The sequence below is a fragment of the Castanea sativa genome, chromosome 10 (assembly GCF_040712315.1).
Source record: "Castanea sativa cultivar Marrone di Chiusa Pesio chromosome 10, ASM4071231v1".
NCBI lineage: Eukaryota > Viridiplantae > Streptophyta > Magnoliopsida > Fagales > Fagaceae > Castanea > Castanea sativa.
The window spans coordinates 35388295-35404004 of NC_134022.1; the positions used below are offsets into that span (position 1 = coordinate 35388295).

At 36.7% G+C, this 15710-nt stretch overlaps 1 protein-coding gene across 1 annotated transcript; it reads right to left on the bottom strand.

The window, feature by feature from the left end:
- Positions 1-14794: 14794 nt before the first annotated feature.
- On the bottom strand, positions 14795-15265 carry LOC142612440 (uncharacterized). Its single transcript, XM_075784538.1, has 2 exons — positions 15101-15265; positions 14795-15025 (listed from the first exon to the last, which is right to left on the bottom strand). The coding sequence occupies exons 1-2, from the start codon at positions 15263-15265 to the stop codon at positions 14795-14797; spliced, it is 396 nt and encodes a 131-aa protein (XP_075640653.1).
- Between the last annotated feature and the right edge of the window lie 445 nt (positions 15266-15710).

A 15710-nucleotide genomic window follows, 5' to 3' on the forward strand; every position in this document is an offset into this window, starting at 1 on the left:
CTCTTTCTCATGAGCTTAACTGCTTAAGCTTCTTGGGGTGGTGGAAGTAGCTAGCTAGTGGATTTGAAGAGAGGTGTTATGACCAGTACAGGAGTTAATGCAGAGCACAGAAAGTTTGAGTTTGGGAAGGGCTAGCTTCGCTTTTGAAGGCAAAGGACTGTGTCGGGGAAGAACACAGTAACATAACTTTTTGTTTTTTTGAGAGGCCGCCCCAACAGGGGAAAGGCTTTACGTATTATTAATGATTTCTGCAAGATACAGAGCATAGGAAGATACAGGGACTTCCTCCATCCAAATGCAAAAAGGAGAAAAATTACAAGCAGCTCGTGCTAGACTTTGAGCTACTGAGTTTCCTTGCCTGCGAGTGTGCTGGAAGGTCACGCTGCTGAAGTGAGTAGATAGAGCCTTTATGTCAGCAGCAATATGCCCAAAGGGAGCAGCAGAAAATACATCACTCTGCATAGCTCGAATAGCAATTTTTGAATCACCTTCAAGGATGACTTTATCAAAACCAAGTTCTTTGGCGAAGATAAGAGCCCTCTGCGCTGCTAACACTTCCACCATCTCCACTGAAGTGGGTAGAGGAATTATTTGTGTCAAAGCAGCCATAACTAGACCACAGTCGTTATGAATGATGGAGCCCAAACCAGCTACCGCGCTCTCCTGGAAGAAAGCTCCATCAAAATTGGCTTTGAGGCAACCCGGCGGGGGAGGCATCCATTTTGTGGAAGTTTGAGCACGAGGGGGTTGTGAGGGAGAGGAGTTGGCATGTTGGAATTCTTGGAGGGCTTCCCTAGCCATTGAATTGATCAGTTTCAGGTCAGCCATTTTTTCTCCCGTTCTCAATTTATTCCTTCTGAACCAAATCAAGTATGCTAGCATTGCAAACAGGTCCGTGGGGTAAGATTTTTCCAAACAGATGTTAAATACCTCTGAGAAAGACAGGCACTCAATAGCTTCATTCATCAACTCACCAAAATGCACAGCCCAAACCGCTTTGAGTGATGGACAAGACCAAAGGGCATGCAGTGTAGACTCTGGTTCAACTCCACAGGCTTGACAATTGGGGTCCGTGAGGACCTTCCGTTTTGCGAGGTTAACCCGGGATGGGATAGCATCCCTAATTGCACGCCACAGCAGGGTTTTAGCTCTATTGGGGATTCTCAGCTTCCAAAGGTCCCTCCATGTGTTCCTTGGTTGTGACATAATTGGTAGTCCAGCATTTGTCATCATCTCTTCAGCAACCAAGAGTCTATATCCGGCCTTAACCGAGTAGGTGCCATCCACGTTGCTCGGCCAACACAGCTTGTCATCAGTATCACTCAAACTGCTGGGAATGGATTTGATCATCTTGGCTTCCAGAGGCAGGAAGTTATCGTCCACTGCATCCTCAATCCAGCACCTCATTTCCTTGTCTATCAGAACTGAGACCTGAGCATCACTACCAAAGAAAGTTAGAGGAGATTGGATTCTAGAATACTGTGGGTCAGGAAGCCAGTTATCCTTGTAAATGAGGATGTTTTCCCCATTACCCACTCTCCATTTGCCCCCCATTTTATGATCTCCCTGCCTTTGAGAATACTCCTCCAAGCAAAAGAACCCTTGTCTTCCTTCGCATAAAAAATGTTACCGGTTGGAAAGAATTTTGTTTTGAAAAACCTGTGGAAGAGAGACTTTTCATTTTCAAGCAATCTCCAAATTTGCTTTGCCAACATAGCATCATTAAATTTCTGCAATTCCTTGAAGCCCATACCGCCAAGGCCTTTTGGAAGGCATAGAGAGCTCCATTTCACCCAGTGTATTTTCCTTTGGTTTCCGCAGTAGCCCCACCAGAATTTACGGATCAGCTGCTCAATGTCATTGCATAGTGTGATGGGGAGTTTAAAGCAGCTCATAGCGAAGGTTGGGATAGCTTGAACCACCGCTTTGAGCAACACTTCACGCCCAGCTTGGGTTGGGAAAGGAGTTTTTCTTTCCAACCTTGTAACTTGGCCCACACTCTCTCTTTGATGTACATGAGGCTTGCCTTCTTATTCCTGCCAACAAGGGTAGGAAGGCCAAGATATTTTTCGTACTGTTTTACCTCTTGAGCCCCAAAGAAGCTGGTGATTTGCTCAATGTCTGTTGTAGAAGTGGACTTACTGAAGAATAGCAATGTCTTCGATCTATTTAACTATTGGCCCGAAGCATTTTCATAGATACTTAAAAGTTCTTGAATCCTGTTGCATTCGAAAATTGAGGATCTGCAAAAAAGCAGGCTGTTGTCAGCAAAGAAGAGGTGAGTCAGTAACATAACATAAATGCTGGAGCACATGTGAGATTATTTTAACAAGGAACCTCTCCAAGAAAGTATGTCCATATTAGGATTACATGTAATCATACATGGTAGCATTTTTTAAACTTTAAACTCGCGTACATTCATTCACCAAAAAAAAAACAAACTTTGAAAGCGTGAGTCTATGCCAATTTTGTGAAGACATTATTAAAACCATCTATAGTTAATGGGGAGTCCAAATCTTCTGTACCACTCTCCCTGCTCTACTCTATGCTTCACAAATAAAAATTTGACACATGTCCACCTATTTAATTAGATGCTAATTTTTTTTCCTTTTTATATTCCAAACTTTTAGTTTCCTAAAAAATACTAGCCTTATCGCATGCGCTTCGCGCGTGTAATGAGACTCTTTTTTCTTTTTTTTTGGATTTAGTATTATAATTTTTCTTTCATCACAATTTGAAAAAATAGATAGGATTTTTTTTTTCAAAGAGAATAGAACTCATTATTCAATTAGAAGCTTTTGTGTGTTTATCCAAATCCACTTGATGATGTAATAGTTATAAAAAAAAAATGATAATGTAATAAATCAAAAAAAAATGATAATATAATAGTTTAAAAAATAAACATGGGATAGTTTAGTCTGACACTTTTTTTTTTTTTTTTTAACGTGGGATAGTTTTTCCTTATTGTATTGGAGGGGTAGTTATTTTCTTTCAAACATGAGTAGTGGGAAGTTCTTTTCTTTTTTTAGAAGAAAATTGGGGAAGTTTTATTGTACACGTTTCTTTTTTATGAGAAATTCTATTCAGAAAATGTGGAGAAGATAAATACGTGGGGAGATTTTTAAGCTATTGAGTAGAAGTAGGAATTTATTAGAAGTAGGAAGGCATTTCAATATAGAAGTAGGAATTTATGATTTTGTCAATTTACTATTTTACCCCATTTTTATGTTTTAGGTAGGGGTATTTTTTACTATAAAAAAAAAAAGTAATAACTAACTTTCTTTTGTCAATTTACTATTTTAACCCCATTTTTAAGTTCTTGGTTAATTAATTTAGGAGTATTTTTTACAGTAAAAAAAGTAATAACTAACTTGGAGGGGTAGTTATTTTCTTTCAAACATAAGTAGTGGGAAGTTCTTTTTTTGAGAAGAAAAGTGGGGAAGTTTTATTGTACACGTTTCTTTTTTATGAGAAATTCTATTCAAAAAATGTGGAGAAAATAAATACATGGGGAGTTTTTTAAGCTATTGAGTAGAAGTAGGAATTTATTAGAAGTATGAAGGCATTTCAATGTAGAAGTATGAATTTATTATTTTGTCAATTTACTATATTAACCCCATTTTTATGTTTTAGGTAGGGGTATTTTTTAGTATAAAAAAAAAAGCAATAACTAACTTTCTTTTGTCAATTTACTATTTTAACCATATTTTTAAGTTGTTGGTTAATTAATTTAGGGGTATTTTTGACAATAAAAAAAGCAATAACTAACTTTCTGAATCCTCTTAATATATACAGAAGAACAAAAAACCAACACATGTTTACCAGCCACCATCACCGGTCCACCACCATCTTCGCCGGCTCCACTAAAAAGAGATCACCAACATTGTCATTGGCCATCCACTACTGCCGCCAAGTCCACACCTCAGCCGGCTAGCCAGTTACGAAAAAAAAAAATCCAACACATCTTCACCGGTCACCACCAACAAACAATCCATCAAAAATTTACCAGATACTCAACCCCAAATTGGTACAAGTCAGTGCGTAACCTTTTTTCCGTACTTTGATTACCACAATTAATCAATAAGCACACAGAAACTAAAAACTTTCAAGAATAGAAAGCCATGAAGCATCATGCCACACAACAGAATAAACACAACAAAACCATGTGTTGGTGTGGACCTGGTGGCTGAGGTGTGGATCTAAGGTAGCCACTAAGGTGGACCTAAGTTTGCCACTAAGGTAAATGCTCTAAGTGCATACAAAACATGGCAACCACTAAGGTAAGCCTGAAGCTTTTGATTGACAAAAAGAGTCACCAAGTGCTCCCCGCTGAAGCAAGCAAGGAATTGATTGATTTCCTTATTACTATTCTCGCCCTACTGATTGGACCAGTGATGGTGGCTGGTGAACATGGGTTGGTTTTTTGTTTTAATTTTTTTTAGGAAACTGAAAATTTGGAATATAAATAGGCAAAAAATTAGCATCTAATTAAATATGTGGGCATGTGTCAAATTTTTATTTGTGAAACATAGAGTGGAGCAGGGAGAGTGGTACAGAAGATCTGAACTCGCTAATAGGATGGACCAGAATACAATGATGACTCAATGTGTGTCTTTTCCCATTTCAGTTTTAAACTATGGTGATATTCATAAAATTAGAAATTATGATAGGCATAATTATATGAAGGAATTGATTTTGTAGTTGACATTATGATAGGCATACAGATTCGATTTTGGTTTTTAGTCAATACATTGAAATTAATGACTCTGCTCTCTTCTCTCTCCTTAATTGGTTGTAGTTGTCATAGTAATTTTCTTTGTTAGGTTCTAAGTACTTAGGAACTAATGTATTAGAACTCAAATGTGTATTGTTGGCAAACTATGATCAAAACAGGTGTCTAGTTGTGTTTTAGACTTGCTCAAAGTATGTGATTTATGTAAAATTGGAATCGAGTTAACTGTAGAAGTTACTGTGCATTTTTGCCTGACTTGATCGATCGAGAATTAGACTCGACCAATCGAAAGTCGTGCAGATTGTTTTTTCTGCAGAATTTCCAACTCAACCCTAAGCCCATATGACATGTAGGGTTTTATGTTTTGCCCTAGGTATAAAAGGCAAACCCTAATCACGTTTTTTAGGTTGCTCATATTGCTGTTTGTGTGAATCTCTTGTGAGATCTGAGAGGTACTTGCCTTCACACAAGCTTTGGATTATCAAGAACTTGAGATTACTTCAAGAACTTGATGATTATTATTCAGTTGCTGCCATAAGAGCTTAAAAATACACAAGCGGGAGTGCTTGTACTTGCTAGAGAATCCAAGAAAGAAGGAGTTCGTGGTCTCGGAGCTTGCACGTGGTCGTGTCAGTAAGTTCTACTGGTGGGTAGCAATAGGATGCTAGTGGTCTAAGTCACTATTGTACAACTTCGATTCTTTCATAGTGAATTCAGGTTTACCTTGAAGATAGCTAGGTTAAATCCTTCCCAGGTTTTTTACTGGTTTGGTTTTTCAGGGTCATCATATCTTTGTGTTTTTATATTCCGCACTTTACATTGATATGATTATATGATTGTGTTAACCTAGATCTGAAACTTGGCTTATTAACTAGGTTAATCCAATTGTGGTTTAATGGGTCTAAATAAACTCAACATTCTTCAACCACCTTGAATGAATGGTAGGAAAATAAGCTTAAGCCAGAATGATATGGATCTGATTTGCGGTCTAAAACCTTTACTTCCTCACTTTTTTTTTTTTTTTTCTTATACAAAAATATTTGACATTGTATTATATGCTATTTAGGTAATTGCCCTTACAATTAGGTCAACATATTAATAGATTTCTTTATGGTTTTGACAAGATTTCATCTTAGATCTTTTATTCAATAAGAGGAATTTACCAATTGCACTAATTTAAACCCACACTATGCATGACCCACTTTAATTGTAAGGACAGAGGTTTCAAGTATAAGCTACAAAATCATGTGAATCCCATTTTTTTTTCATTTCTTTTTCTTTGCTTTGGAAAGGACGGACTCAGAACATTGTTTCACATTGATGGGTAATGCCAACTAACTATCACCTCCCAAGTAATAAATTCATAGGACGGGAATAAATTTTTTTTTTATATAAAAGGTTTGAAATAAAATTCAGACATGAAACAGAGAATGCATAAGTGCTGCAATTAAATTCACTGTGGAAATGGATTTGAGACTAGTGGCCAAAGAGGTGTTTAACAAGTCATCAAATTCTATTGAATTGTGAGTTTTCTTGGTTTGATAGTTTTTCTTAATTTAAAGAATTTGTTCTATGTTTGATGCTTTTCATTCAAAAAAGCATATAAAAGACAATATAAAAATTAATTTCAACCTAGCTATAGACAAACTACATAATAAACTAAATTTAGTCCAAATTAGATCAATTTCGCTTCAAGTTTAATTCATGACCATATACATACATACATACGTGTGTGTATATATATATATATATATAAAAACTTGGTATTTTTACTTTTTTATTGAGCCACATTAGCAGCTCATTTACAACATTCTCTCTTTCTTTTTAAACGATTTTTCACCTTATTAAATTCTCACATTACAATTACACTTCCTTCAATATTCCCCCTACTTTTACCTTTTTATCTTCCCATTATTCTATTTCTCAACATTACAAATTTACAATTCCTTCATCCATTCATCTTTATTTTATTTTGACTCTTCTTTTCCCCAATTTATTTACTATAAACTTTTGTTATTCTCTCTTCAATTTAATCCATATTTTACTCACACAAAAGGGCAAATACTCTCTCTCTTTCTCTGTCACACTCTCTCTAGAATTTTTTTAATTCTTTATTGTATCACTAATTTAGGTTGATGAATTTTTTGTTTGAACTCTACTTTGAATTGTGATTTGGTTGTGCTTTAATTTGTAACATTTTTTCTTTTTATTTTTTTGATTGTTAGATGTTATCCTATGACATTATATAATGTTATTCTATTAAGTAGCATGACTTGGATAATTTGGTGTTTACAAATTACAACTATACCTTTTTTTAATCTCTCCTAAAAAAGGTGACTACTAGTGACTACTCTCTCTCTCTCATTTATTCTTCCTTGCAACTCTACTTTAGATTGATGAATTTTTGTGTTTTTTGTATCTCTACATTAGGTCGATACATTTTGGTGGTGTGTTTTTGAGTTTCCCATCACATGTACTTTCTCTCCCTATTAATATTTTGGTTTGAGTTAATTCTTTTATATCAAAATACAATTTACATGTTTATGTATTTAAATGTGCCCATCAATTATTTTAGTAATAGCAATTATTATAAATTTGTAATAAGATTTGATTATCATAATAATAATATTCTTAAGAATGATCTGAAAAAAATTTATAACATTTAGTGACGAAAAATGAATTTCGTAATTATTGTGATCTGAAAAATAGGCGCCAGGAGAGGGAAACTTTGGCGTGAGTTTAATTAATCTATAGTGACGAAATATTTCGTCACTAAAAGTTAAAATTTGAATAATTAATTTGAAACTTTTAAAACTTTTTATTTTATTTGAACTGAAACTTTAAAAATTATAATTTTAGAAAAAAAAAAGATAAAGAAAAAGATAATAAATTAAAAAAAAAAAGTTTAAAGAATATAGATCACTTCAAAAAAGAATAATAACAGTCAAACATGTCCAAGTTTATAAAAGAAAACCAAAATAATATAATGAAAATATTTGACTATTTGTAGAGATTGAGAGATGGAAAATACTATTAGAAATAGTCTAATTCTTAAGTATTGTAGTAACATGAAATGCAGGAGATGATTTCAATTCAGTAGTTGTCACCTCTTGATTTTCTACAGGCTTATGTACTTTTGAATAGACCAACTGTTTGGCCTAGAAGTAAAAATATAAAAAATAATAATAATTAAAAAATAAAAAACTGTTTCGCCTAGCAGACTAGAATTTACCCAGATTTATATTTGTGAGGGCCACTTAGTATAATAATATGTTGTCTTCAACTCTTACCTGTTCAGGACTCTATGCAGGTCTAGCATCTTCTTCATAAGTTGTTCCATCATCATTACATTTAGAACATCTCTTCTGCTCGGTTAAAGCCTATGAACTCTTGGCTTTCAAGTTGCCGTCGATGTCTGATACCAATTTCTTAGGTTTTAGGTTTGTGTTGGAAAATCCCATGTATCAAAACATGTGTTAATGAGGGTTGTAATCATTGCAATTTAGTTAGGTGTTGTTTTCACTAAAAAGCTACTTGAAGATCACAAAGTTCAGAAGGCTCACTTAATCGAGCGAACTCAGGCCTAGTTCATGCGATCATCAAAAGCAGGCAAAGACTCTGTGCGACCTTCACTCAAAGACTTTGTGCGACCTTCACTCAAGTGAGATTACGGATTATTTAGTTCTAATTCTAATTGAAGATTTATTTAACCTAAACTTTTACCTACCTTTGAATGTCCTTTGATGCATGGCTTTTGAGGTGGGAGGCAGCCGTGCTAGGTAACTTTCTCTGGACTAAACTTCAAAAATCATCTCCCTTGCGTTACTCCTATAGAATTTCTTATAGAGTTTCTCCTTGTGAGTGTTATTTCAAACCACAGACCAGAGAATTCCTCGGAGCATTGGAGTTTTGGGTTGATGTGGACGAGTTGTTCATGGAGGAAGTTCTAGAGAAGGATTCCCAAGTTTTGGAGCTACTGCGGCGGGAGGCAAATGGGTTGCTTGCTGAGGTTTTGAGTTGAGTCTAGTCTGTAAAAGGTTATTTAAGTATAGATAGATTGCATTTGTTTCTTCTATAATGAAATTTCTAACAGGTTTGGTTCTCTGAGTGGTTTTTCTTTTGAAGAGTTTTTCAAAACTTTTCCACTCCATCACCACCATGTGTTTTTTGGATCTTTATTGCCTTTTGGATTGTGGTGATTACTGTGATGTATTAATTGGTGAGTTGTTAACTCTGGATTTAAGCAATAATTAATGTGTTATTGATTTGATTGTTGACACATAGGGTCAATCTTAGATTTTTCACAATTGACACAGTATGACTAACTCTAGTACCAAAATGATGTTGTCAGGAGAGTAATAAGACAAAATTTTACTTTCAATTGTAAATTAAAACCTAACTTTCTCAAAGGTAACAAAAGAAAAACCTCTTCTAGTCTTCTTGGGTATTTAATCAAGCAGACCATGGGTCCATAGGCCCTTAATATAACTTTCCAGCTAAATACAAAATTTTTATTGATAGTAAAAAACAAGCTATTACAGTAACTGCATAATTTTCTATTTATAAAAAGACAAAACCATGATTTTTTTTTTTTTGATGAGTACAAAAAACATTGAAATTTAATCATGACCCTTAATTTATACTAATACCTTCCATGATCAAGTAACCTAAATTAAACAAGGTTGCAACAGTAACACATGAGGAGTAACCCTTGAGGCCTTGACCTATTTTTCCTTAGTTTATCCTGCACTAGAGGCCATCATTTTGAGCTGCCAAAAAGGTTTGTGATTGCTTTTCATAATAAAAATTGGTCTTCTTGGAGTCATCAGTGGACCAAATAAAAATGCTATGAACTTTACCTTGATATTGAAGCTTGCTACAAGCCTCAAAGAATCCATTATTCGGCGATAGAACCCCAATTCTATCCATACCAAAGCTCACCAAGACCTTTCCACCTTCGTAATTGGTGTTTTAGGTCTCAAAGTTAGGGTTGTCCAGTCAACTGATGGACCCGACCCACCTGCCTCTACCAACCGAACCCAACCCGCCGCCGACCAAACCGACTTCTCCAACGGTCGGCGACGAATTGCTTCCTCTAGAACGCGACTATGACGGGTCGGACGTCGGTTCGCCTTCTTCAAAATTTAAGAAACCTAATCCAACCGACCCACTAATATTCTGGCATTATTTGATAAATTGGGTGAGTTTTGAGATGTTTTTTGGCTAGATCCGGCGAGATTTCGCTAGATCTAGTCGAGTTCTTGGCTAGATCCAGCAAGATTTCGCCAGATCTAGTCGAGATCTTGGCTATTTCTTGTGAAATCTCAAAGGATTTTGGCCGATTTTCATCTTCCGACGAGTTTTTAGATTTTTTTGGCTAGATCTGGCGAGATTTCACTGGATCTAGTCGAGTTCTTGGCTTGATCCGGCGAGATTTCGCTAGATCTAGTCAAGATCTTGGCTATTTCTGGCAAAATCTCGAAGGATTTTGGTCGATTTTCATCGTATTCTCGCCAGATTTCCTCTATTTTCTAGATCTCAACTCCGACCGAACCTGACTGCCGCTCGTTGGTGTTCCAACCCGCCCGAATCGATCATCCTCTCAGTCAGCGGCGGGTTGAAAGTTTGTCCACCCAATCTAGTCTGGTCGGATGTAGGTTGAGCACAAACCCGGTCCGATCCAACCCGACCTGTGGATAGCCCTAGCTAACACCAAAACTGCATGCGGTAATTAGTGTCGCGGAGCTATGAAGAAGACACAACAACTATTGATGAGGGTAATCTCTATCTTAAACTTGTGATAATGATGAAGATGCAACAATTACTAATTATGTAGATCTAGCATAATCTTATTTTGATTCAACTACAACAAAAATGACAATAATTACCATAAAAAATTATATCAAAAAACAATATTTTATGATATATACCAAAGACCTTGTAGCTGAATTGACACCTCCTCATGTACAAAATGTTTGAGAGTCTAGGAGAAAAGGGTTCGAGCTGTAGGGTTAACAGCATGTTGTAATTATCTCTAAAAAAAAAAGCTAATAGAAGGAATTTTAAGTCGACTTCAATGATGAAGGAGGGATTCAGTTAAATGAGGAGACCAAAAAAAAAAGGAGAAGTATCATGTTTGGAGCATAGAATTGAATTTTAAACTCTATAAGTCAATTTGCTAACTACTAAAATTCCATCGCAAATTGAATTTCTACAGGCACGGATACTACTAAAACTCTATCATTCAATTTTCTAACTACTAAAACTCTATTACACGGAAACTACAAAAACTCTATCACATGGATTACACAATATAAACTAATAATGTTACCGTCTCAAACATTAAAAAAAAAAACCAAATCAATTTTAAACATAGAACCAAACTATCATATATCAGTACAAATATCCAACCTAAGTACATAAAAACTCATATATGACCCACAACACAAATGAGGTAGTAACAAAATTAAAAAAGAAAAGAAAAAAAAAAGCAATAAAAAAGAACAACACTATTAATCTAATCCTTAAATTGAATTATTATGCAGGCAGACACAAGAATAGAGGTCAAGAGCAACTGAGATTTAGAGATACCTAAACTGAATCATCCAGCTTTTCAGTATTAATATAGTGTGAGGAGAGGAATAGATGAAAGAGTTAGAAAGCCAAATTCTGGCGTTAAGAAGCTAAAGGTTGCCGTTTGAGACTGTAACCGTGGAAAACAAAGGGTTGGGAATTATTTTTTATTATTAGTATTTTTAAATTGTAGGAAAAATTCAGGAAAAAGAATGGTAATGACATGGTAGCTGATGTGGCTCAACCTGAGCGTAGCAATATTAAATACTACGCTTTAACTTTTAATAATATATAGATATAGACTAGCTTTTAACCCACGTAAATGCACGGGATTTTTTTTTTTTGAGAAGCAACACTTTGTATTTTATTGAGCAAGGCCCTTCAAATAAGCCTGGAATACATCAAAAATGTATGGTGGAATATCTTCCATCCAAACTAACATATGGGGGTAGGAAAGCGCTCTTCTTGCTAAAGCATGAACCACTTTATTACAATGCCTTAGAACATGTGAAAATATACAGTGCTGAAGACATGAAGCAATGTATTTAACATCCTCTGCTATGTGACCAAATTAAGCTAAGGAGTGGTTATTGCCTTGGAGTGCTTTGATAAGAATTGAATAATCCCCTTTAAGAATAACTCTGGTTACTCCTATCTCAGCTGCAAACTCAAGAGCTCTTCTTGCAGCAAGTGTCTCTACCTCCAATACTGTTGCGAGTAAAGGTATTTGCTGTGAAAGTGAAGCCAATACCAGCCCTGCTTCATTGCATATGACAACACCAATTCTAGCCCGGAATTCCTTGCTAAAAAGTGCACCATCTAAATTGATTTTTACGTAATCCTGGTCTGGAGGTCTCCAACAAGAAGCCGGTGTAGTTCTAGGTGGTGATGTGGGATTGTGAAGTGAGGAGAATTCATGCAATTTTTCCCGAGCTTGCTCCAGAATTTGGGAAGGCAGTAATACTTGTTTGCCAAGGCGATTATCATTCCGCTGGTGCCATATGGTCCATACTACCATTGAAAACAACTCAGGGTGCTTTTGCTCAGCTAAGATAATACTCATAATGTCAATGAAGGCCAGGCATAGCAGCAAATTTGCTTGTTTCCACTGTGGGCATTTACTCCATAAGTCTTGGAGTTTTGGGCAGGAGTATAAGGCATGAATCACATCTTCACGATGACTTTTGCAACAATCACAGGTGTCTTCTGCAACTATTCTTCTTGGAACCAGATTTGACTTCGTTGGCAACGAATCTTTACATGCTCTCCACACCAAATTCTTTACCTTCAAGGGAACATTCAATCTACAAATTTGTTGCCACAAAGGTTTCATTGCTTCTGAATTTGAGGGACCTAGTTGCTGGTTTTGGAATTCTTTTTGTAGAAACTTATACCCGGATTTCATAGTGTATTCACCTGTGTGATTGTGTGGCCAAGTCAGGGTGTCTTGCTGTTGTGTTTTTGGCAAGGGAATGGCTTTTACTTTGGCTGCCTCAAATTCCATCAAGTAGTAATCCAGCAAGTCTTCTCTCCATCTGCAGTTAACTTGATCAATGAATAGGGTGACTGAAGTTTTCTGCACCACACCAACATGGAGATAATACTCTATTCGTATCAGTCCCTAGTAGCCAATTATCTCCCCACACCTGAACAGATTCCCCTCTTCCAATCCTCCAAACTACACCTCTCCTTATGACTTCTCTCCCTTTGATGATACTTTTCCAAGCATAAGATGCAGAGCTTGGAATCTTTGCTTCCATTACCGAGCTGTTTGGGAAGTATTTGGCTTTGAAGACTTTATAGAATAAGGAATCAGGTTCGTGGAGAAGCCGCCATGTCTGCTTTACTAATAAGGCGTCATTAAATCTTGGCAGCTCCTTAAAGCCGAGACCCCCCCTGAGATTTTGGCCTGCAAAGCTCCTGCCACTTCATCCAATTTACCTTTCTGTTGTTGCCTCATTGTCCCCAAAAAAAGCAACGAATAAGAGACTCAATATCATGGCATAAACCAAGGGGGAGCTTAAAGCATGACATGGTATACGTGGGAAGAGCTTAGGCAACTGCTTTGATTAAGATTTCCCTCCCTGCTTGTGAAAGCAACTTTCCCTCCCATCCTTGGAGCTTTTCCAAATCCGCTATTTAATATTATCAAAGCTTGCCTTTTTGTTTCTTCCCACAAAGGAAGGCAAGCCGAGAGACTTTTCATAGTGCTGCACCACCTCAACCCCGAGAGCATTTTTGATTAAAATATGCATGTTTGGAGTTGTGGATTTGCTGAAAAACAAATTGGTTTTTGCTCGATTCACTTGCTGCCCAGATGCATTCTCATAGGTAGATAATACATGGAGTAGTGTGTGGCATTCAGCTTCTGTGGACCTGCAAAAAACAAGGCTATCGTCTGCAAACAAAAGATGTGTTAGTTTAGGTCCATTTTTACAAATGGAAACTCCTCAAATGTCTCCATTATTGGTTGCCTTAGTAATCAGGCAGTGAAGCCCTTTAGTACAAAAAAGAAAAAGGTAAGGCAAGAGGGGTCGCCTTGCCTAAGTCCTCTCAAGGGTACAATATTGCCATGGGGTTCCCCATTGATCAAGATCGAATAGGTTGCTGTTTGGATACATTCCATCATGAGTTTCACCCATTTATCACAAAAGCCCATCTTCATCAACACTTTCTTCATCTACCTCCACTCCACACGATCATAGGCTTTACTCATATCGAGTTTTAAAGCCATAAACCCTGTTTTCCCTGTACAATGATTTCTCATACAGTGAAGAGTCTCAAAAGCCACCAAAACATTATCGGATATTAGCCTATCTGAAATAAAAGTGCTTTGATGTTCTGTCACCAATTGTGGTAAGAAGGGTTTTAGTCTATTTGCCAAGACTTTTGAGAACACCTTATATAAAACATTGCTCAAACTAATTGGGCGATATTGAGAGATATGTTCTGGATTTTTTACCTTTGGAATGAGAATAATGAAAGAGTGTCCAAGGGGTTTTGGGAGCATACCAGAATTTAAGTACATCAAAATGGACTCTTTAACATCTGAACCCACCAAAGACCAATAACTCTGAAAAAATAGCGGGGGCATTCCGTTAGGACTAGGAGACTTAAGGTTTTCCATCTTTTTAAGAGCCTCTTCCACCTCCTCTGCTGTGAATAGTGCTGTTAGTGCCTCATTCATCTCTTCAGTCGCCTTTTGAGGGATTTCGGCCAACACCTCTTCACTATTATCCGTGTTACTAGATGTAAACAATTGTTGACAATAGTTAACAGCAATGTCCACAATCTGATTTTGATTTGTACACCACTGCCCGGCTTCATCAAAAAGACCCTTGATAGAATTCCTTCGTCTTCTTTGCATCACTTTAGTGTGGAAAAACCTAGTGTTTTTATTCCCATCTTTAAGCCAAGCCACCTTTGATCTTTGCCTCCACATCTTCACTTCCTTATCCATCAGTGAGTTTATTTCAGCCTCAAGAGTCCTCAACCAGCATATCTTTCAGCCGTTGCCAGCTGTTTTCTTTTAGTCTCCAATTCCTTACGAACACTGCCAAACTTCTTCTTACTCCATAATGTCAGTTCAAGGCCACACTTATGAATTTTCCTTAAAATCTTCTTTGCCCATGGTTCATCAAAATTAGTCTTCCATACTTCTTCAATTGCTACACCACAGCCCTTGTCCGTCATCCACATCTGCTTGAACCTGAACGGTCGCTATTGAGTGTAAACCACCCCTTATGGAATGATCCAAGGTTTATGGTCCGATGTAGTGACGTCTAAATGATAGACTTTTGTATCTGGAAATTTTAACAGCCACTCATCCGTTGCCACTGCTTTATCAAGCCTCTCCCACACCGTGTACCTAGGATAATGTTTATGCCAAGTGAAATCTGAGCCAACAAATCCTAAGTCAATGAGTCTACATTCATCCAACACCTCACGGAAAGGCAGCATTTGATTGTGTGACCGAATCCACCCTCCAATTTTTTTCTGATTGCCTCGTGATTTCGTTAAAGTCCCCTACACAAATCCAAGTAGTAGATCCTCTGTTTCCCAATCTTCTCAATCTGTTCCAAGCTTCGGGTCTTTTATTTGTATCGGGTTTGCCATAGAAATTCATGAAACGCCACTCCTCATCTATGTTCTGATTGATCTTTGCATCTATGTGGTACTTAGAGAAAGTCTGAACATCTAGCTTAAAATTTTCCTTCCAAAACAAAACCAAACCCCCTGCTTTACTTGTCCTGTGAACCACAAACCTATGCTTAAACTGTAAACGATCTTGAATACGAATTAGCCTATCTTCATCCGTCCATATTTCGGCTAAAAACACAACGGAGGGGGAAAAAATTAAACTTACAATAGTGGAAAAACAAATAGTTTTCTTGATAACATCATA

Bases quoted from the DNA above. Each gene is read 5' to 3' on its own strand.
- LOC142612440 (XM_075784538.1), bottom strand. From the start codon at position 15,265: ATGCTGCCTTTCCGTGAGGTGTTGGATGAATGTAGACTCATTGACTTA. The intron at 15,026-15,100 runs GTCTATCATTTA...TACACTCAATAG, and splicing joins TAAAATTTCCAGATACAAAA to CGACCGTTCAGGTTCAAGCA.